At 46.2% G+C, this 25,655-nt stretch overlaps 1 protein-coding gene across 1 annotated transcript in view; it reads right to left on the bottom strand.

The window, feature by feature from the left end:
- The window catches only part of LOC122377472 (formylglycine-generating enzyme-like), a 67,167-nt gene that overhangs the window by 11,447 nt on the left and 30,065 nt on the right, over positions 1-25,655 (bottom strand). The window contains exons 3-4 of the mRNA XM_043357526.1: positions 16,143-16,296; positions 12,616-12,787 (exon numbers count right to left, since the gene is read on the bottom strand). Of these exons, the coding sequence (XP_043213461.1) occupies positions 12,616-12,787; positions 16,143-16,296 (326 nt within the window). The remainder of the gene's footprint in view (positions 1-12,615; positions 12,788-16,142; positions 16,297-25,655) is intronic.

The following is a 25,655-nucleotide window of genomic DNA, read 5'->3' as shown; positions in this document are numbered from 1 at the left end:
ACCCTGAGTACCAGCTTCTGGCACGCACCGTTAAAGAAGGATTCCCCTAAGCCAAACACGATCTGCCGGAGCCCATACGTAAGTACTGGCCCGTACATGACCGCCTGACGATCGATGAGGGTCTGGTCGTATGTGGATGTCGCCTTGTCATCCCACAGGCCCTTAGAAGGACGACGCTGACAGCACTCCATGACGGTCATCTCGGGAAGGAGCGGACGAAGAGCAGGGCCCGCCTTACCGTCTACTGGCCCGGGATGGACGCCGACATCGAGAACGTGACGCGAGGCTGCGAGCGATGCCAGCGGGAGCTTCCGTCTCAGCAACGGGAGACCATCGTCCACCATCAGCCTACGCAAAGACCGTTTCAGTGCCTCGATCTAGACGTCGCTGAGCATGCTGGCCGTAAGTACCTCATCGCTGTCGACGGCTTCTCTGGATGGCGTTTTATCAAGCCGCTAGGGACCAGTGCTCATACGCAGAAGTTGATGTCCGCGATGCGTGAAATCTTCTGTCAAGTTGGCGTGCCGGAAGCGATCATGTCTGATGGAGGGCCCCAGTTCACTTCGGGTGCATTCCGGGTGTTCCTTCAGCAGTGGGGCGTTAAACACCGCATGTCTTCCCCCCCCCCCCCACTACCCCCAGTCGAATGGGAGGGCTGAGGCGGCAGTGAAGTCAGCCAAGAAATTGATTCGGTGCTGCTGGGATGATTCCAGGTGCTGCCTCGACGAGGAGAGATGGACCAGAGGCGTACTCCAGCATCGGAACACACCCGGACCGGGAAGACGCTCGCCCGCCCAGATCGTCTTTGGTCGGCCAATCCGAGACGTGCTTCCCGCTCACAGGCGTAGTTTCGCTCCCGAGTGGCAACTCTCCGCCGAACGAGCCGAGGTGAAACTGTCTGAGCAACAGCAGCGCACTGACGACCTCTACAACAGACAAGCGAGGGACCTGGCACCCCTGACTGTCAGAAACCAAGTCGCCATTCAAGATGATCGGACCAAACGCTGGGACCGGCACGGCATCATCTGTGACGTTGGCCCCCATCGGAGGTACTTCGTTCGTCTGAGCAACGGACGGGTGCTGACGCGGAACCGCCGGCACCTACGGCGACGCTACGGACACGCCATGCCGGCAAAACTAGCGCAAGAGCTCCCTTCAGCGGCGCCGACGTCCGGTGGCCCTGCCGTCGTACCGGCTCCGGAGAACGGTGGTACCATGGATGAAGTTGGTGGTACCTTGCGAAGGTCCACCCGCACCCGGCGTCGGCCTGTGAGGCTGATTGAAGAAATATGAATCGTTCGCACGGCTCGGGGGAAGGGGAGATGTTGTGATGTTATTTTGTTCCGCGCGTATCTACTCGGTTCACACTGCCTGGTCCCGGCGTCCCGGCCGGCCGGTCACGTGACCGCCCGGGGTCACCGGCCGCGGTTCGTGTTAGTTTTTATCAGAGATGATGTCTTTTGAAGCATTTAGACTAGGTCGGGTCAGGTCAGGTCAGGTCAACCGGTACGGGTTGTGACGGGTATTCGTAATACGTGTCAACCGCCTCTGACAGCTTCGTAACATGTTACGAAGGCACCAAAACTACTTCGTAAATGTTCAAATGGTTGCTAAATTCGAATTCAGCTCCAAAAAACTAGCCTAGAAACATGTAAAACTCGAAAAGTGAACCGAGGTCACCCGAGGTCACCAAAGGTCAACGACCTGACCTGAACTTCAGGTGACCTTGACACCCACCCTTATGTATGGGAGCAACATCAAATCACATGTTTGAACGTTTGAAACCACGAAAAGCTTGCAAACGCGCGGCTAATGCGAGCCGACATACGCCGAATCGCGATTCCGGCCAAACATGGTCTCGGAAAAGAGGTCACAGGTCAAAGGCCATTTGGGTCAGGGCCATGAAATTTTCAGGGTAGGTGTAAAATTGATTAACACGCGCACCGACGGGGGGGGGGGTCGGATATCCGCCCCCCTTAGGTTTTTCGCAAGTAGCGGGAAAACCGCGGCACGTAGCGCCGCGAAACTTGGTACGACTATTCCCTCATCAATTTTACACAAGGTGTGCAAGTTTGAACCTCCCAACTTTTAAGGTCAGGTCACCAGGTCACTTTGAATGACCCAACCTCAAGTCACTTTTTTTGCAACTTTGTCACCGTGCCAGAGCTACAGTAGATGTCGGAATCCTTTGAAAGTCGCAGGATGTTATAAGGTCATTAGTAGCTACAATTTGTATATATCGGAATTTTGATATCGGTGACCTAAGGTCAGGTAAATTTCGCGACCTCCCCATTATAAGTCAATGGGGGGAAAATCAACTCCCTGTTTTTACCACTAAAACGGGTCGGAATGGCCCCATATACCATACATGACTTCATATACGATCAACCTTCACTACCTTGAGGTCTGTTTTGCTGTTGGGCAGCTGTAAGGTCATGTGACGTCATCAAAGGTCACCAAAGTTTTTTTTGCCAATAACTCCGTACAGAAACAAGATACAGCCGCGCGGATGGTCTCATTGTGTTCAGCTAGTCAAGACGCATTGAATGATATACATGATGACCTCGAGGTCACGTGACCTGAGGTCAACCTTTGACCTTGACTTTTCGAGGTCAAATTATATATCATTCGATGCGGATTGACGAGAGGATCACGATGATGTCCTTAGTTTGTTGCTATCTTGACTAATTCGAAAGTGATTCGAGAACAACTCCATATCTAGCGCCGCCATTTTGACTTTTTCGACCCCTGTGACGTCATCTTTGACCTGACCTGAAAATGACCTTTGTAAAAATTGTAGACCTTGACCGTGCATATCCGATGCTGTTTACCGCTTGTCGCTATCTTGCTTCGTTCTCGAGATCTCAGGGGGGGGGGCGGTCATCCGCCCCCCCCGTCGGTACGAAGTTGGCGCAGACCCCCGTCGGTGCGCGGGTTAATGCGAGGGTACTGAAAGTTTCGTCGCGATCGGCCGCTTTTTACGCGAGTTATCCGCGAAAAACCTTAGGGGGGGGGGTTGCATCAACCCCCCCCCCCCTGTAACGGTGAGAGTTAACAGAGCTCTACATCAAGTCCATGAACTCGGGCATTATCCTTCATTTCGAATCTGCACACCCAACCCAAAGTCGACCAAACTCAGCGTGGCTAGAAATCAATTTAAACGGGCTATCAGGAATTCCTCAAGCAGCATGAAGGACAAAAAAAAAATGTATAAAGATAATGTTGGCATCTTTTTTGACTGAGGCATTGACTGAAAATTGCTGTAAGGAAGACTCGCGGATCAGTCAGTGCAACAGTTCTTAGGGTGTTGATATCAAAATACTTGAAAAAGTCACTTGAATATTTACTAAGCCTATGATAGATGCTTGGCCATGTATTTTTTTTATATACATATTGTCAGTGTTGTGATGTTATTTTGTTCCGCGCGTATCTACTCGGTTCACACTGCCTGGTCCCGGCGTCCCGGCCGGCCGGTCACGTGACCGCCCGGGGTCACCGGCCGCGGTGGCCGGCGCGGCGACCGGGAGTCAGACGCGGGACGCGACCGAGGGCGGACGCGCCCGGCGCCATGCCTGTCTTTGTTTGCATTGCTAGCTTAACCCGCGCCCTGCTGGGGGGGGGGGGTGTTTGAACACCCCCCCTTGTGGTTTTTCGCGAATATCTCAAAAACGGCGGCGCGGAGCGCCGCCGTTTTTGGTACACCTTATCATACATCAATTCTACACATGTTGTGAAAATTTCAGACCAAGGTCATTCAAGGTCAGGTCACCAGGTCACTTGAAGTGACCTCACCTCATAAAAAGTTTCAATGTCTCTCATAGCTACACCGAGTGACCGATCGCTTTGAAACTTTCAGCGATTGCTAAGAGCAATAGCATGTACAAAATGCATATCTCAGAATTTTGATATCGATGACCTAAGGTCAGGTCAATTTTGCGACCTCCCCATTATAAGTCAATGGGAGAAAATTGAAATGCGCCTCTTTTGGACGAAAGACATTATAAACACTCCCAAACACTGAATTACAAGTGGTTTAGTCACACTGAACATGAAAATGGTGTCCGTGACCCCTGTTTATGGCCTGAGGTCATCTTAGGTCACGAATGGTATCTAACAGTTTTTCGCAAATAACTTTTGATAGAGGCATGCTAGAGCGATGAAAACGCCTTAGATGTGTTCAGCTCGACGATACGGATCGACTGATATGCAACATGACCCTTTCCGGTCAGGTCATGATCTTGACCTGAGGTCAAATTTTAAGTTGACCTTTCAAGGTCAAGTTATAGTTCATTCGATGCGTCTTGACGAGAGGAACACGATGCCGGTAAAAGTAAGCTCGTACAAGGCTTGGGTCAAAAGTTATTGCAGAAAAACTGTTTCCGAAAAAATCGGCTATTTTTGCAGTTTTTGCCCCCTGCAGGCAAAACCGTTGACGTTAGGTCAAATCTGAGAAAATTACTCAGAAAGGGCGTTAATAGGGCTATCGAATGCGCTTTTCCGCGGCGCTGTAGCTCTATTGGTTCCCGAGTTATGCGTTGGCTTCTTGGAAATTGTCGACATTCGACCTGGAAATCGGCGAAATTTTGCCTTCAATGACCTGTGGTGACCTGACCTTTGACCTGACCAAAAAATTGACCGAAGTGATTTCCTCATTATTTTTGACGCTCTTTCGAACGCCGCCTTCCGCGTATCGCTACGTGGCCCAGGAGCCGAGTTAGAAGGGGGGGGGGTGTTCAAACACCCCCCCCCCCCAGCAGGGCGTGGAAATCCAGGACCCCCAGCCGGGCGCGGGTTAATATAACTTGCGAGCGAGTGACGAGTGAAACCGAAACAGTCAGGTGCAGAAGGCTGTCTTTTTAGACCTTATCAGTCAAAATTTTGATAGTAGGCTGACGAAATTTCAAGTCATGTCATTCAGATATTTCTTTTAGAGGTGAAAAATTGCATCGTTTTGTCGTTGTCGACGACGACAACCAAGAATGCGAGCTTATGGCGACCACACGCAGCGCCTGTTCTGAAGTCCTTTCGCCATCCGCTTTGTGCGTTTAGAAGCGTGCAATCCAATCGCCTTTGCCCACCCAACCCATTCTCTGCCCCTCCCGGCCATCAAATAGATACTCAGTACACGGGTCCAATACCTCCCGTACGCGGCGGCATCCCAATGGAAAATTTTCTGGTAGATACAGACATATTCCAACTCCCCGGTGCTATTTAGTATATACTGCGTCGTTAGGCCATCGTTCGGACGGCCGACCGGCGACCCTAATATGACGACCAATGGCATACCAAGTGGTCGCCGTGGTTGTCAGCTGGCAACACGTGTCTGGCAAATCTAGTACCTACCTTCCAGGATCACAGAAACCACGGTCCCGGCAGCAATGCACAGAAGGCAGGCCGGCCGGCCCCTGCCCACACGCTTCAGCGCCGTCCCCGGCTGGCGTCCAGGGTAGCGTCCCCTCCAGTCCGCCGGGACCCCCCACCCGGCGGCGCCTGAGGGTAGGTCGGCAGTGGGACCGCGGAACTGCCTGTAATGTATTGATGCGGGGAGGACACGCCATTTGATGTCCACGAGGGTATGGTGACTCAGACTTCGTAGATGCTGCCAAAAATAATGTCGTGGCACTCTTGTGTCAAAAGTTATTGCCGAAAAATAGTTTCAGTGAAAACTGCTAGTTTTACAGTTTTTGCCATCTGTAGGCTAAACTCATCATTTATTCTCGTCTAGTCAGCACGGTTTTAGGACGAACCATTCTACCGACACCGTACTTTTAGATGTTACAGACCGAGTGTTTGAGGCTATGGACCGCAAGGAAATCACACTATTGTGTCTTTTAGATCTGTCCAAATGCTTTGACGTCGTACCGCACGCCGGACTTTTACGTAAACTTGAACTGTACAATGTCGACACGCGCTGGTTTGAGAGTTATTTGGCCGACCACCAGCAGCAGGTGGTAACTGAGAGCCACTCTGGCTCTCGGACTCTGTCGGCGGCGCTGCCGAACCCCATCGGCACCTATCAGGGGACATCGCTCGGACCGCTCTTGTACAGCATCTATGCTAATGATATGTCGCTATTCGTTGATGACGCGAGCATCGTGCAGTACGCGGACGACACTCAGGTTCTCGTGGGCGGGAGGCCCGGGGACATTGGCGCCCTGATCGGATCCATGGAACGAAATTTGTCACTGCTCTCGAACTGGTTTGGCAAAAATGGTATGAAAATCAACGCTCAGAAAACTCAGCTCATTGTTCTCGGCACTCGTCAAAATCTCCGGCAGCTTCCAACAGTCAGCATCAACTTTATGGGCGCCACTGTCTCCGGCTCTCCCGCGGTGCGGAATCTGGGTGTCGTATTTGACCAATGTATGTCGTTTGCCGCCCATACCGATGATGTCGTCCGGCGCTGCACAGGTATTTTAATCGGTTTGAGTCACTCTAGACATATTTTACCGTATTCGACGCTCACCACCCTAGTCCAAAGTCTAGTCATTTCGCTCATCCGCTATTGTATCAGTGTGTACGGCTCCTGCAATGCCACTCAGCTCGCACGTCTGCAAAAGCTGCTGAATTTCTCAGCCCGTGTGATATCGGGGCGTCGGAAGTTTGATCATGTTAGTGACGTCCTGCGTGACCTGGGATGGCTGTCCGCGCGTAACATGTACTCATACCATGTGCTGACCCTATTGAAACGTATGCTGGTCACTGCGCAGCCCGAGTCAATCGCGAGTAGAATAGTGCATAGACGTGACGTACATCAGCGAGCCACGAGACAGATAGATATGCTACATGTGCCCAGAATCAAATCGGAGTCCGGGAGGAGACGATTCCTCTTTACCGCCGTGACAGCTTTTAATAGCCTACCACCGGCGATGCACTGTAAAAAATATTGACGAGCTATGTGTCAAAACAAGGGTCTCGAAACAGTCACCAGGTTGTCAATGCCTCCGGTACCTACCACTTGACTATAGTTCGTTTTTTTTTTTTCAAAAGGACGCTGGCTCCAAGTTCATTATCGAAGCTCTCACGTGAGTTTTGGCAGCTTCAGCGTCTGGCCAAGAATTTCTTACCGAAAAAATATTCGATTTCAAATTGTGCACGGTAAGTACCCGGAAATTGTGTCTTGAAAAATTAGCATACTGTGATAACGTCACTGGCGGCAGCAGCACCCGATGTCCGTACGATGGGAGAAAGTGTCGACGAATTTGGAGGAAACTTTGTTTTTCACTGTTGCCGAGGTTATAATCGAGTAAGCGTCCATGAGTCCATGATATTTATACGTTATATTGCAATACAAGTCCGACAGCATGACGTTACCACTGTTCTAATATCTAGTCCCAAAACACACGTATGGAAATTATCGGGAAGAAATAACATGTTAAAATTAGTCGACGTTCGATTTTCTCAGGTTCAGTTTTTGGCCGTTTTGCTCGCTAAAACACGTGCTTATTCGAAAAACATACTTGGAGCCAGAGTCCTTTTGAAAAAAAAACGAACTTTAGTTACCGCTTAGTTAGCTTACAGGCTGAGAACTATCCAGATCGTTATGATCCGGTATTGTAATGATACCCTAGGTGTACCTTTGTTTTGAAGTGCTGAATTAACTATCAAGGTTGTTTGACGTTTGTTTTCGCCTCAATCCGAAACGAGAAAGACCCTCATCAAATTATTAGGTGAAAGCCAGGCTCAGGATGATCAAAATACTAGGGGTAGTTTTGTCATAGTAATCTGTGAAGGGTGAGGAACAAGCCGTAGCAATGCACTCGTCACTAAACCAGCCTGAGATTATTCGCCAGGTAGCTGCTGCGTTTCCCTACTTGCTGAATCATGTTTGCAACTTTCCATTTCCAGACACTTTTTACGGCAAATAAATTGTTGGGTTATTTGGAAGGTGAATGACAATTTTATTTCTATAAGTCAATACATTTGTATTTCCGATTGCCCCAAAACTTTTTTTTAATCGTTTGCGGTAGGTTTTTATTGTTCGCAATAAAGTTGCGCACCTGTGAATCCTTCACTTAATGCGTTCCCGGCTTCCCGGCGCCAGTGCCGTGCCGTGCCGCGTTCGGTCGGGGGTGCGCGCGTCTGTGCAGTGCGAGTGTTTATCACTGGGCAAAACTGTATCGTTTCCATTTGTGCAGTGTCTAGTTATGAAGAATTGCTTGCCGATATATGACCTGCAGTGCTCGACGTTCTGATTCAATAACTTGCCATAAGCCATTATTCTCAACCAAATCGCGCAGAGACGTTTGCAAAGTTGTCGAGGGGGGGGGGGACAAGAGCGATTTAAAATGAATTGCTCTCCATGCAGTGCAATAGGACTTAGGTTTAATTTTTCGAAAGTTGTGGAGCCGCCCCCGGTGTCCGGCCTGGCCAACTCTCTCAAGAACCGACAGCTAACGGAACACTGAAGTTTCACTACGACGATTTCCGCCAAAGTTATGAAGAAAAGGCAAGTGCAAGAAGCAAAACTTCTCTTGGTAATCAAAACTTAGGTTTGGCAAATTCCAAACCCTAAGTCACTACAACTGTGGATATAAATAAGCTGGTTATTGACGGCCAAGCTCTGGCCAATCTGAGGTTCAGACCTATCATCAAGTTCATGAGGCAGCTGCGGTTGGGCGACTCACGGGCTCCACTGCATAGGCTCAGACAGGTACTCTACAAAATGTCTTCTGTGTTCTTAGGTTCAGATCTATCGATAGGTATGTGCATGCTTCTGATTCGATTGATAGCTGTAAACGGGCGCTGGAAGTGAAAGGTTCGCTTGATATACGAAAGGTGCATTGCAAGAAAGCACATTATTTCAGAAATACACTTTCATTTTATCTTGAGCGTTTTTGGAATGGGCCGGATGAATTCGTCATCAAACTGGTAAGGGATTTCGTTTGAAGACCACCGATATTTAATAATATGATGGTCTTCAAACGAATTCGCTGGCAAATTCGATGACTGGATTGGGCGGCGTAGGATCTGCTGGTCATCTGACTATGGGTTGAGCAATACGTTAGTTTTGACCTAGTTTGTGCTTCATTCGTTAAGTAGGAACAAGACGATGCCTCTTTTGAGCATCGTCACTAAACAAGCCACCCTCGTTTTGACATTGTTTTTCGTTATTATTGTTACTAGGTACTTTGTTATCATACACAGCATTAACGAGGACCTGCTTCCAAAACAAGGCAGAAACGCTCCAGCTATTTTTGGGACGTGTTAAAAACTAACCGACACCTGGTAACTGTCATCTGACGAACACAAAACAAGCCAGGGGCTCGCAGCGTGTGTCAAAAGTAGGATGCAAAACTAGTTTGTACCCTCGACATTTAGCGTTGAGAATCATTTGACGAAGGGCTAGTCAATATTTTTTTACAGTGTGTGTGACCTGAACCTGCGCGCGTTCAAGGCAGAGTTGCGCCGGCACTTGTTGCGACAACAGGCGGCCGACCGTTAGCAATACTTCATGACGACACGTTTGTGAGAGAGTGACTGCGAACGAATGTCTGTCTGTGTGCGTGCGTGCGTATGTTTTTCCCACGACACCCATCATTTTATATTGCGACCCTGGTTCAGGAATAGCCATTTTTTGTGGAATGAGCCTACGATGTCAAATAAATAAATAATAAATACACTACCACATCCTTATTGTCACGAAGCTCCCTGGCTGCATGCCTTAAGCGAGGCTCTAAGGACGGTCCGTTCTTTCCGCTCCGATCCTTTGTGCTTTCTGCTTTCAGCTGGTCTTGCAGGTCTGGATTAACCCGGAGCATGGAAGTGTGGAAGTGTGACGCGTGTTTTCTTGTGTAATTTCAACTCTGTTTATTTTTATAGTGTGCAACGCAAGCTCGTATAACCGCCGACGCAGTGACAATACAAGTCACGAAACTGTCCGGAAAAAGGTTGAGTTTATCTAAACATTATTGCTTCTGCTGAAAAATAAATATATATATATATATATATATATATATATATATATATATATATATATATATATATATATAACTATATATATATAAATTATATAGAGGGTGAATATATATATATATATATATATATATATATATATATATATATATATATATATATATATATATATATATTATATAGAGCGTGAATATATATATATATATATATATATATATATATATAATATATATATATATATATATATATATATATATATATATATATATATATATATATATATTATATAGAGGGTGAATATATATATATATATATATATATATATATATATATATATATATATATATATATATATATATATATATATTATATAGAGGGTGAATATATATATATATATATATATATATATATATATATATATATATATATATATATAGAGGGTGAATATATATATATATATATATATATATATATATATATATATATATATATATATATATATATATATATATATATATATATATATATATATATATATACTAGATGGCCATGTTTGCGCGATAACTGTACGTTTGGATAGATGCGTTTGAGGGGGCATTAGTTTGGGTGTATGAGGTTATATTTTTATTTGTATGAGCTAGGTGAAGTTTGACATTTGGTTTTAATTGAACTGTATGGTATGCTGGTGCTGATTACCGGGTTGTTTGAGTCTTTCGGATGATGGGCCTTTATGCACTCAAACTTAACATACACTACAATACCCTACCTTACCCAGGATGGATGGATGGATACACGTGGTAAGTGTACGTTTCGATGGCTATTGTTCATGGGGCCATTAGTTTGATGTACCCTACCCATTTTGATAGCCCATAACCTACCCGGGCCATACCCAACTTCTACCCTATCCTACCAGTCACCTAACCATACCCTACCCTGCCCATACCTACTCTGCCCATACACTATTTAGGCCATTACCCTACCCTGCCAATACCCTACCCGGCCCATACCCAACTTCTACCCTATCCTACCAGTCACCTAACCATACCCTACCCTGCCCATACCTACTCTGCCCATACACTATTTAGTACTCATACCCTAGATGGCCAGCTTTCGGTATATTGATCTGAGAGTAAGAATGCTTTGTTGCTGAGTCGATCCCTAACGGTACGCCAGCTCGTTAAAATGTAACATTCGCATCCCTCTCGGCGGTTGCCGGCTGGCCGAATGCTACCTAGGGACGAATTCGGGCGAAAAACTTCGTAGCTGACCAGCCGCGAACCACCCGCCTTCGGATTATGAGACAGGCATCTTGTCCACTCGGCCGCGCTGTCAGCGGAAGAGGGGCGAGTATTAGACGAATATAAGGCACACGGTAATATTACCGCGCCCTGGCCGCGTTCAAGCCCGGCCGCCGCTCAACCGGTAAAAATGCGTCGAAAACGGTACAATGATTGCTCTGTTTCTAAGAGCCCTTGATGACTTTTTGAAAATATTTTGGGTGGATATTGATCAGAAAAGAGTGCTCTTTCAATATATTAAGGACTTTTAGCCATAAGTCTACGTTATCAATATATTATGATGTTGTAAAGGTAAGCGTGCCTGTTTCACGTAAAACTCGCAATTTGTAAGCGTTTAATTATAAAGATGTGCGAGTGAATGGCCAAAAATATATATATTCAGAAGAGGCCAGATCCTCTTTTAGTCCGTGAAATGCACCCCGTGTCATTCGAGTGCATCGTTTTCAAATGCCAACGTTTTTCCTGAAATGTGTAAAAAATGCCCGTTTTCTCGAGATTAGAGGCTATTTCTTTGCACGTGGTACATACCTAAGAAAAAAAACTTATTGCATACGATAGGCCCATCTCTTCTGTATCCATCAGTAAAAACCGCACGTCGCTGCGACTTACGGTTACCGAGATATAAGCTCGGGAAAGGAGCGCTGCAGGCCCGGTTTTCGCCCGTTGGCGGTTTTCGCCGGCCACGTGTTAAGCCTATGGGAGCACCCTTTTGCACGTGCCGACGGCGCACCCCTGGGCCGATCACCCCCAAATTTTAATACAAAGGCCGCCCACGCCCACAGATTCGGCATGCCAAATTTCACGTCGCTACGTGCCGCCGTTCCGACGCAATAAGACACATAAGACATGACACACGGATGGAGATTGGACGGACATGTTATAATTCATAATATAGATATATATATATATATATATATATATATATATATATATATATATATATATATATATATATATATTCACCCTCCCCCATCCTTCCACGCGTCAAATCACCAATGAGCTCTCTCTCTCTCTCTCTCTCTCTCTCTCTCTCTCTCTCTCTCTCTCTCTCTCTCTCTCTCTCTCTCTCTCTCTCTCTCTCTCCCCTCTCTTTATATATTCATTATATATATCACTAATCACTCCTCTCTCTCTCCTATCTCTCTCTCCCTCTCCCTCTCCCCCCCCTCCCCCTCTCTCTCCCTCTCTCTCTCTCTCTCTCTCTCTCTCTCTCTCTCTCTCTCTCTCTCTCTCTCTCTCTCTCTCTCTCTCTCTGTCTGACCTGTGCTGGCCGTGCGGCCGCTCCTTGTTGCCCCAGGGCAGCAGGCGACTGACCTGTGCTGGCCGTGCGGGTTGCCCCAGGGCAGCAGGCGACTGACCTGTGCTGGCCGAGCGGGTTGCCCCAGGGCAGCAGGCGACTGACCTGTGCTGGCCGTGCGGCCGCTCCTTGTTGCCCCAGGGCAGCAGGCGCTCGGTGAGCCCGGCGCGCGCCGCCCGCTCCCACTCTGCCTCGGTGGGCAGCCGGCCGCCCAGCCAGCGGCAGTACGAGACGGCGTCTGTCCACGAGACGTGCACCACCGGGTGGTCCTGGCGCCCTGTCCGACACAGCACACAACCGGCCGTCAGCAGCTGTCCGTCACAGCCGGCCGTCAGCAGCTGCGCTCTGTCCGTCACAGCCGGCCGTCAGCAGCTGCGCTCTGTCCGTCACAGCCGGCCGTCAGCAGCTGCGCTTGGCGCGACGGTCTGCGGTCCGAGTTGCGGATAGTACATAATGTCTTTCTAGTTGAGGTTTATTTGCCATTGGGTCTAGAGTGCAGAGATATGTCTATCTCGCACTGCTCTGAGATGCGCAAAGAAAATAATTTGTTATATCTGCATCCATCTGAGATGCAAAGTTAAGGTCTGCAGGGTTCATAGCCAAAAATCAAGAGTTCAAGTGATGATGGGTCAATAACCGAACCATTTTTAATGGTTGTTTGTGTATGTAACTTATGAAATAAAAACCAAATAGGGGAAGGCGGGGCAATATGGGCAGCATAAGAAAATTGGTGTCTTGTTCTTTAAGGAATGAATCAAAACTACTGTTCATGCCTGGTGCTGAGCAAGACCTTGATGCCTTGCTGATAAAGTGCCAGTGCATTTAGGATGCCTACATGCTTGATCTGATATCCAGACGCATTAACAAAAAAAAAATTGAAACAGGTCATGCACTTTTTCCGTTTTGCCCCACCCAACAGTGATGCAAATGGGGTTCACGAGTGGCCATAAATACCAAAAAGTCAAGTTAACCAAACCGAGTAAATCGCGATATGGCTAACCAAAGAAATGTTTGGTGCATCTGAAATCACTTAACTTTCATGTTTTTGTCAAAACCGGCCTCGTGTATGATTGTCAGAAGTCGTGACATTTTCTATGTCTTAAAAAAATTGAAGGCAATCGACCCAACCGTTCCCGAGATCTGGAAGCGGCACCTTGCACGTGCGCACGTGCAAAATGGGTCCAATGCGACTTTTGCAAGGCACTCTACCAACCGTTCCCCAACTGCTTACCAAATTTGAGCGCAATCGACCCAGCCGTTCTCGAGATCTGGAAACGCCCCCTGCACGCGCGCACGTGCAGTAGCACCCTAACCGTAACGCATGGGAACGGATTGCCTAGTGGGCGCCTACCTCTATGCCAAGTTTCAGCGAAATCGCCCCAGTAATTTCAGAGTAATTGTAATGGGAACAAATTTGATACCTCTTATTGTTGCATTTTGCACGTGCACTGGGGGTGACCCACATGCATAGAGAGTATCCGATGTTTGGTAGAAGGGATGCAACTACCCTACAGAAATAACCGCAAGTCAATCACCCAAGCGGTTACCGAGATATAGACCTCCCAAAAGCGCAAATTCTGTAGAGCTGCTTGAACACCCTTGGCTTTTCACGTGGCACGTGCCACGACGGTCACCTAAATGCATCAAGAATAGTCAACCACGGGGTAAAAGGAATGGGGCTACCCAACAAAAAAGGCCGCATGTCAATCGGCCCATCGGCTGCTGAGTTATAAGCCTCTCAAAAGCGTTACAGGCCGGGCCGCTCATACTGATATTTTTCCCTTACCAGTATAACGCCTTTTGGGGCGAATAGCGGAGCGAGCGAGACGGTGGGCCTTGCACGTGCGAAATTGCGAGGGGGTACCTCCAAATGACTTGTGCACTGCACCCTCCTAACCGGTCTCTAGCGAGGTGCCAAATTTGAGCACAATCGGCCCAGCTGTTCTCGAGATCTGGAAGCGGCACCCTGCACGTGCGCACGCGCAAAATGGGTCCCAGCTGACTTTTGCACGGCACCCTACTAACCGGTACCTAACCGTGTACCAAATTTGAGCGCAATCGGTCCAGCCGTTCTCGAGATCTGGAATCGACCCCTGCACGTGCGCATGTGCAGCAGCACCCCAACTGTGGCACATGGATATGCATTGCCTAGTGGGTGCCTACCTACCTGCCAACTTTCAGCGCAATCGGCCCAGTAGTTACTGAGACATTGCAACAATCACAAAACTGACACCTCTTCGTTTTGCACGTGGCTCAAAATGTCTCACACTTTGATTTTCGACGGGTGCCTGGCCGTCTCGGCTGTTGGGGCGTTGTCACCATCTGACGTCCACACACGACTTTTTTGTGTCGCTTCAAAGGGCAGAATACCTTCGTAAGACCACAAAGTGTGTTTCCATTCACTTTTTGTTGCATATGTTATGATTTATGGCTGCTTTGTAGCGATTTGCGCTGTCTTTCCGTTAGTTTTGACATATTTTTTTCAGATGAGGGACCCCAAATTCCAAAATTTGTCGAAGATAGTGGTCAAAAGTAGACCGATGTTTCGTAGCTAACCCTGATCTGTCGTTTAGCTTGTTTTTGGGTAAATGGGTAACGTTTGTTATCCATGACATGGCAAACCACCCGCTTGACGACTGGTGCATGCTCCTTTTTGGTCGCGCCCAGGCTTGTCGATCAGGTTATCTCTTGCTCTCTCTGGCTTCGCTCGCTGATATAAATGCGGTTTGCTCACCCCTGCCTGCTTGCAAATGAGCTACTGGAGCTCTCCAGCAAGAACCATGCCGAAAGTCCGTTTACGAACTTCAGAATTGCACTTTATTCACCATGATTGCCTTTTGTTTGCTGAGGCTGAAAACGAAAAGGGGCTACTCTTTGCTGACTCTGGATAATAACTGACTCGAGTCATGACCGGTCACCAAACACAGCCAAACACAGTCTCCAAGCTCGATAGCTAAGGTATGTCTTAAAATATAATGCTCGTATCTAATTAGAATCGAGCGCAATCGTACTTTTAGCCAGGAAATAAATGTTCGGTCAATTCTGGGACACCCTGTATAGTGGTGTATAAGTGGCGTATGTGTATATACTATATATCTTCCACTCGGAGCCATGAAGAATCCTCTGATGTCTGCGTATGCCGTATGCGTATGGTTGAGTTGGTTGGCGATGGTCAGTTGGCTGTACAGTCTGTCTGTGACGTTCACTGAGAGGTGTAGGTACAGTGTACACTACAGCACACAGCCCAAGAGAAGAAAACGGGCAATCAAGGAAAAAACTGTTCGCCAAAAAATAGCACCTATCTGCCAAAGAAGAAGAAAAATGATAATACAGTTTAAAAAACAATGAAATAAAATTCACTTTAAATAAGGCAGAACCCATTTCCTATGAACATTTTGCTATAATTTGAATATTTGAGGCAGTGACGGCAACAACGTAATATCGCCAGTCACCATGAAAACTGTTGGAAACAGTTTCCCGGGCGGAGCGGGAGTTGGCCGATAGCTGCCGATAGCCGCGGCGCCCCTCCCCTGCCCATCTCCCGGCTATCAGCAGCGCCAAACGCCAACAGTCATGCCAGCAGGCAGTCCGTCAGCGGCGCGGCGCCCGCAGCCGGTGCCCGCTCCACTGACCGTCCACGCTGGAGTCGGCTCCCTCCGGGTGTCGCCACTGGGCGCCGGCGACGGGCAGCCACCAGGGCGCCGCCGCTACCGACTGCCCGATGGAGGCCAGCACCGACTGCGGCAGTAGGTGCTGCGGCATGAACGAGCTGCCGAACCGCTCCGCCTGCAACCGGGGCAGAGAGTCGCTGACTGAGAGCCGACCGCCGGCCGACCGGTCACCGCCCAGCCGGCCCCACTGACGCACTCAACCTACTAACGGCACACGTGACTAACACACTAACCCTACCCAGCCGGAGTTTGCATCTGGATAAAACACCCTCTCAAAAATCGGTAAATACAATAACGTGCAGATAAGACCGCATAACAGAGGTCAAAATACAAGAAAAAAACAACATAATTTTTGGGATGCTGTCTGTACAATTTGGAATTCCGAAATTTCCCAACTTTTTAAAATTCCGAGGAGCAGTTTCATATCCATGTGTATTCTTCATCATCTCATGCAAAAGAAATAGGTGCTTGCCAAAAAAAAAACTAGGCTCATGAGTCATGAGTGATTTCTCATGTTTTCCATGAAAATCGGCCGAACATGGCGTCATGCTGACGATGTTTCCGGCCAAGCGATGGTAGCTAGGAACCTTTCCTTTTGACACAATTTGTCAAATTGATGTACTGAAAATTTCGTGCTCATATGTTCAGCGCTTTGTAAGATATCACGGAAAAGCGGGAGGGGTTCTGCAGCCCCCTCCCCCAGTCATGCACGGAGTAGTTTTTATATCATCCTCAAGAAACACTAAATGCAATTCGCACTAGTTTTGTTTTGGGGAGCCTATGTGACAACACATCACAATTCCGTTTCGTGGCTCGTATTGACCTGGGAGCGCCTGGTTTTACTGGTTAGGTGCAGCGTAATCCACTCGGATCAGGTGGCTAGGTAGGTATCCATGTTCTTGGTTTTTCGTCAGAACCTATGAGAGCACAGACCCGAGATATTTTTCAGCGTAAAACCCAAAAGGATCATAGATCCTAATTCCTAACTTGTTCTTTGTTTCGAGATCCACTTTGGTGATGAGTAAGATAGGACTGTCACTCTCGAGTAATGAGATGATGGATCACGCACTCGGATCCAGGCACATGTCTGGTCTCCAGAGAAAGAAATGTGGGGGAGTTGACCCGCGGGTTACTGGGGCGGGGGGGGGGGGGTTAAACGCCCTCACTTTTTTCGCCGCGCTATAGCGGCGCCGCAGGATTTAATGAGGTCATTAGTAGCTACAATTTATATATCTCGGAATTTTGATATCGATGCCCTAAGGTCAGGTCAATTTCTTGACCTCCCCATTACCTATGTCAATGGGGGAAATAAACTCCCTGTTTTTTCACTAAAACGCGTCGGAATGGCCCAATATACCATGGATTACTTCATATACGATCAACCTTGACTAAGTTGAGGCTTTTTTTTGCTCTTGGGCAAATGTAAGATCATGTGACGTTATCAAGGGTCACCATAGGTTTTTTTTTTTTGCTGATAACTCCTTACAGGAGCGAAATACAGCCGCACGGATGGTCTCATTGTGTTCAGCTCGTCAAGGCGCATCGAATGATAAACGTGATGACCTTGAGGTCACGTGGCCTGAGATCATCCTTTGACCTTGACCTTTCGAGGTCAACACATATATGTTCCGATGTGGATTGACGGGAGGATCACGATGGTTCCATTACTTTGTTTCTAGCTTGACTACTTCGAAAGTTATTCGATAAAAACTCTTCAATTCTAGCGCCACCATTTTGACATTTTTGGCCCCTGTGACGTCATCTTTGACCTGACCTGTAAATAACCTTGTAAAAATTGTAGAACTTGTCCGTGCGTACCCCATGCCGTTTACCGCTTGTCGCTATCTTGCTTCTTTCTCGAGATCTTTGGTTACGGTAACTTTTAATCCGTTGAGTAAGAAAATAATATCCAAGTGAGGCAATAGCGGATTCCATGCGAACGATACGTGTTGAAAAAAAAACAGCTTTTGATCCCGAAACCATGACTTGAGTATCATCGGAGTATTGCACGACGAGTGCATCAGCCGCATGGAGACTCAGGTCATTTGCAAACGCGCAGAAAAGAATCCGACCGAGAGAAGAACCTTGAAAAACTCCTTGATTTATCCCACGCCCCGTAGGGCTACCGGCGGACCCTACCACCCGTAGGGGGGGGGGGGCCGTTTCGGCCCCCCCCCCTAAGATCTCGGAAAGTTACCGGCCGATTTTCAAAATTCAAACGGCGTTCGATAGCCCCACCCGGGAAGTACCTTGTGACCAAATTTCATTGACCTAGGTCAAACCGATGACGTCACAGGTCAGGTCAAAGGTCAGATTTTCAGTTCACCGTTCACAGGCATTTCAAGAAATGTGTTGTGAAATCGAGTAAATTGGTAATTTATTGAAAACCATCGATGGTACATTGTTCGTCAAACACATACTTTGCTATCTGAGGTCACTGATACCAGGTCAGGTCACAGCGAGGTCAGGTCACCGGGGGTCACAATATGAAAGTGTCGTGTGATGCATGTTTTATGGTCCATTTTACATGACAAATGCGATTATGTGGGTTAGGCAGCCTTTGGGGCCAGCCTAGGTCACGTTTTGGTGAAGGTCAGGTCAAGGTCAGGTCAAATTAGGTCAAATTTCAAAGTTGATATTTTTGCATAAAATGGGTATCGATTCGATGCAGCTCGTCACGGGGAGTCTAATGGTGGTCTTTGTTTTGCTCTACGAGGTCTAGAATTGCCAACAATTGAGTTTGAAAATTTGACATCATCATTTTTGAACAGTTTTTTCGCTATAACTTGGCCAAAAAACGAGGTATCGATCTGAAATTTGGTATGTAGATAGAACACGGTAGGTACTATCACATATATTCCGTTTTTTCGAAACTCAAAAACTTTTTGGATTTTTTTGGCTAATATATCCAAAAAAATGCTTTTTTGATTTTTGGGGGTCAAAACTCAAAAATTTCAAAAATCCGAGATAGCAGTTTTGTAGCCCTGTCAATTCTACACCTTTTATGTCTTGATCATTTTTCTGTATCTTCAAAGCTGTAGGCCTGACAGGTCTTCTCGCGAAGGTCTTTTTTCGGTCGAAAATGACAGAACATGACGTCACTCTGACGTCATTTGTGGCCAACCTATCATAGCCTCTGAAAATTTTTTAGTCACAATGTGTAAAATTGATGCCCGGAGGGGTCCTGAAAGTTTGGTGGCGATATCTCCAGCCGTTTAGGAGATATCGACCGAAAAGGACAGGGGGGGGCCGTTTCGGCCCCCCCCCTACGGGGCGCGGGATGGGACGTAGAGTGGAAGTTTTAACCCTGGGGCATTCCACGATAGATCGTACCAGGCCCGTCACCCTCATCTCTCAGATTTTAATGAAAATCGGTCCTAGGGGTAATCATAGGCCCCAAAGACGCCTGGCAAAATATCAGACTTCTCAGATCAAAACTTTTTGCGTTATATTGCATTACATTTTTTTAACTTCGGTTCGTAACGGTGAGTTTAATGGCCTATAACTAAAGAACGGGTTAAGCAACCAACAAACAGTAAACAACACTAAGCTTGCGATGAATCAAAAATTAATATTACTATTTAAAAATTCCAAAGAAAAAATTTCATTGTTGAGCAAAAACCTTAATCTTTTTTCATTTGCCTCTAATGACTTTTGGGACCAAAATTTTTCACATTTTTATTTTTTCAAAATAAACTTCATGTCATTGCAAATCGACATGCAAAAAATTAGAAAGGTGTTCTTTCTATAAGTTCCTCATTTTCCCGCAAGCAAAATGGGTTTCGGAGGGGTTGATACGACCCCAGCACGCCGTTTCGCTTCTAATAGAGCTAGAGCCTCGCGGAAAAAACGAGCGTGTGTGCCGTTACAAGTCGCAGCGATTGGTACCCGATTTTAAGGTCTCAGGTTAACCGGTAGCGTCTGAGGTCAGGTCAAGTGACTGAAGTTACGGCTTCGGTTTTTTAATAAATAACTTCGCAAAAAATGGCCGCAGAGCCGCGATTTTGGCATCATTGTGTTCGCCTAGCTCAGGTGCATCGAATGGTATACTTTTTGCTAGGGTGAGGTCAACTTAAGTAGTTGACCTCGGGTCAAGGTCAGGTCAGAGCCCCTCAGGTCACGAAGCTGGGCAAAGGGTATCATATGGCATATCATTCGATTCGGAAGGTCTTCCCGAGTCCATTGGTGGCTTTCCCGACTCTCTAGCTCCATTTGATCGGGAGCTATTGACGAAAAACTCGTACGACCCTAGTGACTCACGCAAGGTTAACAATGCAAAAGTGAAGCATAAGGAGTGCATGAAATCACGATACCATGTACGTGAGATAGTTGTAGATCATTCTCGGCGCCAAAATAACAGTTTTTATATTTCCCCATTGACTTATAAGTTATAACAGTGATGTCACGTGACCGACCTGACCTCATGTAACCTTAAAAAATTCCCAGATATACAAGTTGTGAGACCTCTGGAGGACACCATATATGCGTCCTGTAACTTTCATCTCGGACAGCTATGGTCATTGGCGTCCAAAACAATGTCAGAACCAAACAGCCTTTTTCACCCTCGCGCTTATAGGAAAGAGGGTTGGATGAGCCCTCTTTTCACTTTGTTCAGATGAATCAGACTTCAATTGAAATTTCAGTAACCCGTGATGTCACTCGGCAGCTTTACCACACCATTTATAAGCTCCCCTTCCGAAATCACTATTCGAAACCGTTATCGTGACGTAAAATAAAAAGATTTATAGAAAGAACACCCTCCTAATTTTTTGCATACTTTTTAACAATGAGCCAAATATTTTTTAAAGAAATAAAAATTCAAAAAAATTTGGTTCCAAAGTCCAAAAAATACAAATGAAAGAAAACTCGATGTGTCATGTATCAAAAATAGCGTATTTTTCGAAATTTCAAAAATACATATTAATCTCTGTCTCATTGCAAGTTCAATGTTATATAACATTTTGCATTTAAATAATCCGTCTTAGAGTTACAGCCCGCCAAACTTAGCGCTGCAAAGCAGGATCCAAAAAAATGTTATGCACCATAACTCAAAAAATACTTATCTGATAAGCCTGAAATTGTTACAGGTGGATTCAGAGCCCCTGATTACCCCTGAGACCAATACTCGTCAAATTTCGAGAGATGAGGGTGTCAAATTGGAAAAAAGTGGTACGATCTATCGTGGAATGCCCCCCCCCCCCCTATTACTGGTGGGCTTTCTGGACTACCTACGTTAACAGGTGGAGGGGGGGGGGGCGATTCGGCCCCCTTGATATATCGAAAACTAAATATCCGATCTTAACCTTCGCCCCAGTGCACTGTAGGCGATCCATGCATTTAGCGCTTCAGGGGTCCGAAAAAAATGGTGGGAAATATGAATAAATACTGGCGTATTTTGTAGCAAAATATCCCAGCATCTGAAATGTGACACTCTTTTTTACACCAAACAACACACTTTTAAACCACAAACGTCCAAACACGAACTTGTTGGAGAAGCTGAGCTACGGTGCCGGGTCGTGATTTGACCCTAGTTACAATGAGGGCTGTAAATCAAGACAAAAGATAATTATCTCGAAAACCGTAATTTCGTTTGAAGCCACATTCCTTGTAAGCAGTATGCATCACACAAATTTTGCTTTTGAAACGTATTTTTATTTTTAATAATTTTTCGCAGCACACCTTTTAACTGCATCAGATCAATACTGTTAACCATGTTTGGCAATGCCCATCTTTTACCATCCAGGAGATTCGGTAACAAAAATACCATTACATAGTAGCCTGGTGTGTGGTCTCAATATCCTGCAAAAATCGGCTGCCACTTTTTGCGATTCACGGAGTTATGGACGTTTTGCTCAACCCTTACCGTATAAGGTGGGGATAGGGCCGAGGGGAGGGGCGTAGTACCACCGCCCAACCGAAGATTCTGTTCGCAACAGCTCCTAACTCGCCAGCGATAGAAAGCTGAAACTTGGCATACCTGACCTTTGATTCAAGTCGAATCTTGTGACACCAACTACATTTTTAGGTCAGGTCAGTTCACGGACCAATGACGTCATAAGTGAACCTCTGCACGATCCTCAGATGTCGCAACTTCGCAAAGCCCTCAATGCCAGAGCAGCTTTCACATGGAGATGAAACTTACAGAACCTAGTATCCTCCAGAGGATTCACAGTTTGTATGCCTCGGATTTTCCCTAAAGGTCACATGAGGTCAAGTCGATCACATGACCTCACCATTGTGAGTCAATGTTGTAAAATGAACACTGCTATTTTGGCGCCGGAAACGATATCAAACTACATAGGTAGTTCAAGCTTTACTTTTGCAAGGTCCAATGCTCTACTTTTGCATTGTTGAACTTGCGTGACGTCATTTATGACGTCACTATGGTCTGGTCATTATAGTTTTTGGTCCATAACTCCCCATCAAATTGAGCTAGCGATTCAGGCAAGCCACCAATGAACTCAGGAAGACCTGCCGAATCGAATGGTATGCAATTTGACCTCCTTCGACCAATTTTGGTGACCTGGGGACTCTGACCTAAAAAACTTACAATCGGGTAGGTAGAAATGGTTTCCGTTCGGGGAGAGCAGCATGCCCACGTTGCACCGAAGTTCTAACTTATTTAGAGGCCAAACGGAAAGCGAAATTCCTACTCCTTCCTTGAACTCCGTTAGCGTACATTCATTTCGCAACTGTGAATCCCAACCACCAAAAATAAGCGTTACGTTGTAGGTAGACACGACACTAGCTAAAGCTATTTATTTGTAGAACATGTGATCGGAACGTTCAAGCAGCCACAATTATTCGCAAGTCATGGTCTCTTCTTTTTTGCTTTGCAATTGCATCTTAGCTTTGCTTACATGCAATTTCAGCGCTAAACCATTTCCATTTCACTGATAATTACCTACTTCCTAAAACACGATAATTTACGATCCTCTGAAATGTGGTAGTCTGTTGGTACTATTTTCCCCCAAACAGACCAGTCTGAAAGCGCCTCTGCAACAATGTTTTCTTTGCAAAACCAGCTCACGTGGTTTGTGATCAAGTGGTTCATCCGTAACTGACGCTAGTTGAGAAGTAAGTCATAACACAGACAACACTGTATATGTTTTTGCTAAGCCTCTTCTGTCCTGTATAAGCCTATGGGGAAAAGGCATTGCTCGCTCTCTTGCACGTTGCAAAGAAAACCCGATTACTTCTAATGCCGATACTTATATCAGTTGAAGCGCAATGAAACTAGGCACAAAATGAGGGGTTTGAGGATGACTGGTTTTGAGTCTAACTTAAGATATAACTCATGAAGTGCTAGGATAGCGAAATCGCCTACTGTGCATTGGGGGGGGGGCATATGTTACCACCCTGTCGCGTTTTTTGCGTGTAAATAAAAAAAAACCGCGGCGCGTAGCGCCGCGCCGCTTGGGGTAGCTTTTTGTACATCAATTTTGGACAATGTGTGAAATTTTTGACCCCAGGTCATGTCAGGTCAGGTCACCAGGTCAAGTTAACTGACCAAGCCTAAAAAAGTTTGCAATCATGTCCAGCCTGCAGTGTTTGTCAGAGAGGTTTTAAACTTGGTGGATTGCATGATGTTATGGGCGCCTACAATTTGTATATCTCAGATTTTTTATATCCGTGACCTAAGGTCAGGTCAGTGACGTGACCTTTCCATTATAAGTCAATGGAGAAAAATGAAAATGCCTCTAGATCCGTGTGTACGCGTAGGAACAGTCCAAATATTTCAGAATCACAATGATTTGGACCACCCGTGACGACCAAGGTGTCTTTTTTGCTGATAGCCTCTAGAAAGGTCATCCGAGGTCATTTGAGGCTACAAACAGATTTTTGCCGATAACTTTCGATTGGAAAGAGATAGAACGCTGGGGATGGTCTCATTGTGTTTGTCTTGCCGAGACGCATCGACTGATATGCAACATGACCTTTTCTGGTCAGGTCATGACCTTGACCTGAGGTAAATTTTCAAGTTGACCCTTCAAGGTCAAATTATAGTTCATTCGATGCGTCTCGGCGAGAGGAACACGATTCTGGCAATAGAAATGTCGTGGCTTTTTTATTCAAAAGTTATTGTCGAAAAACACTTTTCGTAAAAACAGCTATTTTTGGAGTTTTTGCCCTCTGGAGGCTAAACCGTTGACCTGAGGTCAATTTTGATGATGATCTTATCGAAAGAAGAGTTCAAGGGCTATCGGTTGCTTTTCCACGCATTTTTCTAGCTATCTTAGTTCCTGAGATAAACGCATGTTTTCTGAAAAATATAATGACGTTTGGCAAATTTTGACCTTTGATGACCTCCAGTGACCCCAATATTGCTCTAAGATGAAAATGACTGGAATACTTTCAAACGTACGCATTGAGAGCTATCGATTGCTTTTTACCGCGTCTTTCTAGCCCTCTTAGTTTTTGAGTTAGAAGTGGGTGGTAACATATGCCCTCCCCCCCCCCCCCCCCACTAGGGCGAAGTTGGCTGAGACCGCCACTGGGGCGCGGGTTAATGGGATAAGCGCCATTCGATTGCTCTGAACTTTCAGATTCACTGCAAAAGTTAAAAAAAGTTCGAAATTGGGGGCCCTGAACGCAAAAATTTTAAAAAAAGTCGCGTTTTACATCTCATTACTTATAATGCTATCACTTCTTTTTTTTTTACCGATTTTGATGAAACGTCTAGGGACCCTTCTTCATGAACTAAGCCATCATATATATTACAGCATTTTGGATATTTCAAAAATCATAGGCGAATTCAGATAAGCTAACTTGGGATGATGTTTTGAGTTTTTGTCATGGTAGGGGAGATAAGTCATATTGCGCCACCTTAACCCTCGCCGGCACAGGGGGGGGGGGGGTTGATGCAACCCCACTAAGGTTTTTCGCGAATAACTCGCGTTAAAAGCGGCCGATCGCGACGAAACTGTCAGTACCCTTGCATTGATTAATTTTACACCTCCCCTGAAAATTTCATGACCCTGACCCAAATGACCTTTGACCTGTGACCTCTTTTCCGAGACCATGTTTGGCCGGAATCGCGATTCGGCGTATGTCGGCTCGAAGTAGCCGCGCGTTTGCAAGCTTTTCGTGGTTTCAAACGTTCAAACACAGTTGGGCAAACTAGGCGGCAGGAATCAAAATATGGAGGCATCAAAATATTGATTCTAGTGGGCGGAGCTTTGACCATATATGGGCATACGTGCAGACCATCACAGAAACGTCAATTATTCAGCAACCGGCTATAATTTCAAGATAGTTTCTTCACAAAATGAAGAACAACGTTGAAGCTGCCCACCAAGCACGAAACAATAGCCCTCACCTCTTTGGTTAGTTTAGGAAAGCGTCTTAAAAATAATCAAGATATTGATTCATCAGGGCGGCTAATCCCGGCGAGAATCAATATTTTGATTCCGCAAACAGCTGGCTAATCATTATTTTGATTCTGAAATCAGCTGGTTTATCAATATATTGATT

Source organism: Amphibalanus amphitrite, unplaced genomic scaffold (assembly GCF_019059575.1).
Source record: "Amphibalanus amphitrite isolate SeventyFive unplaced genomic scaffold, NRLGWU_Aamphi_draft 000045F_arrow, whole genome shotgun sequence".
NCBI classification, from domain to species: domain Eukaryota; kingdom Metazoa; phylum Arthropoda; class Thecostraca; order Balanomorpha; family Balanidae; genus Amphibalanus; species Amphibalanus amphitrite.
The sequence above is the reverse complement of the archived record's forward strand: the minus strand, read 5'-3'. Positions and strand labels throughout refer to the sequence as shown.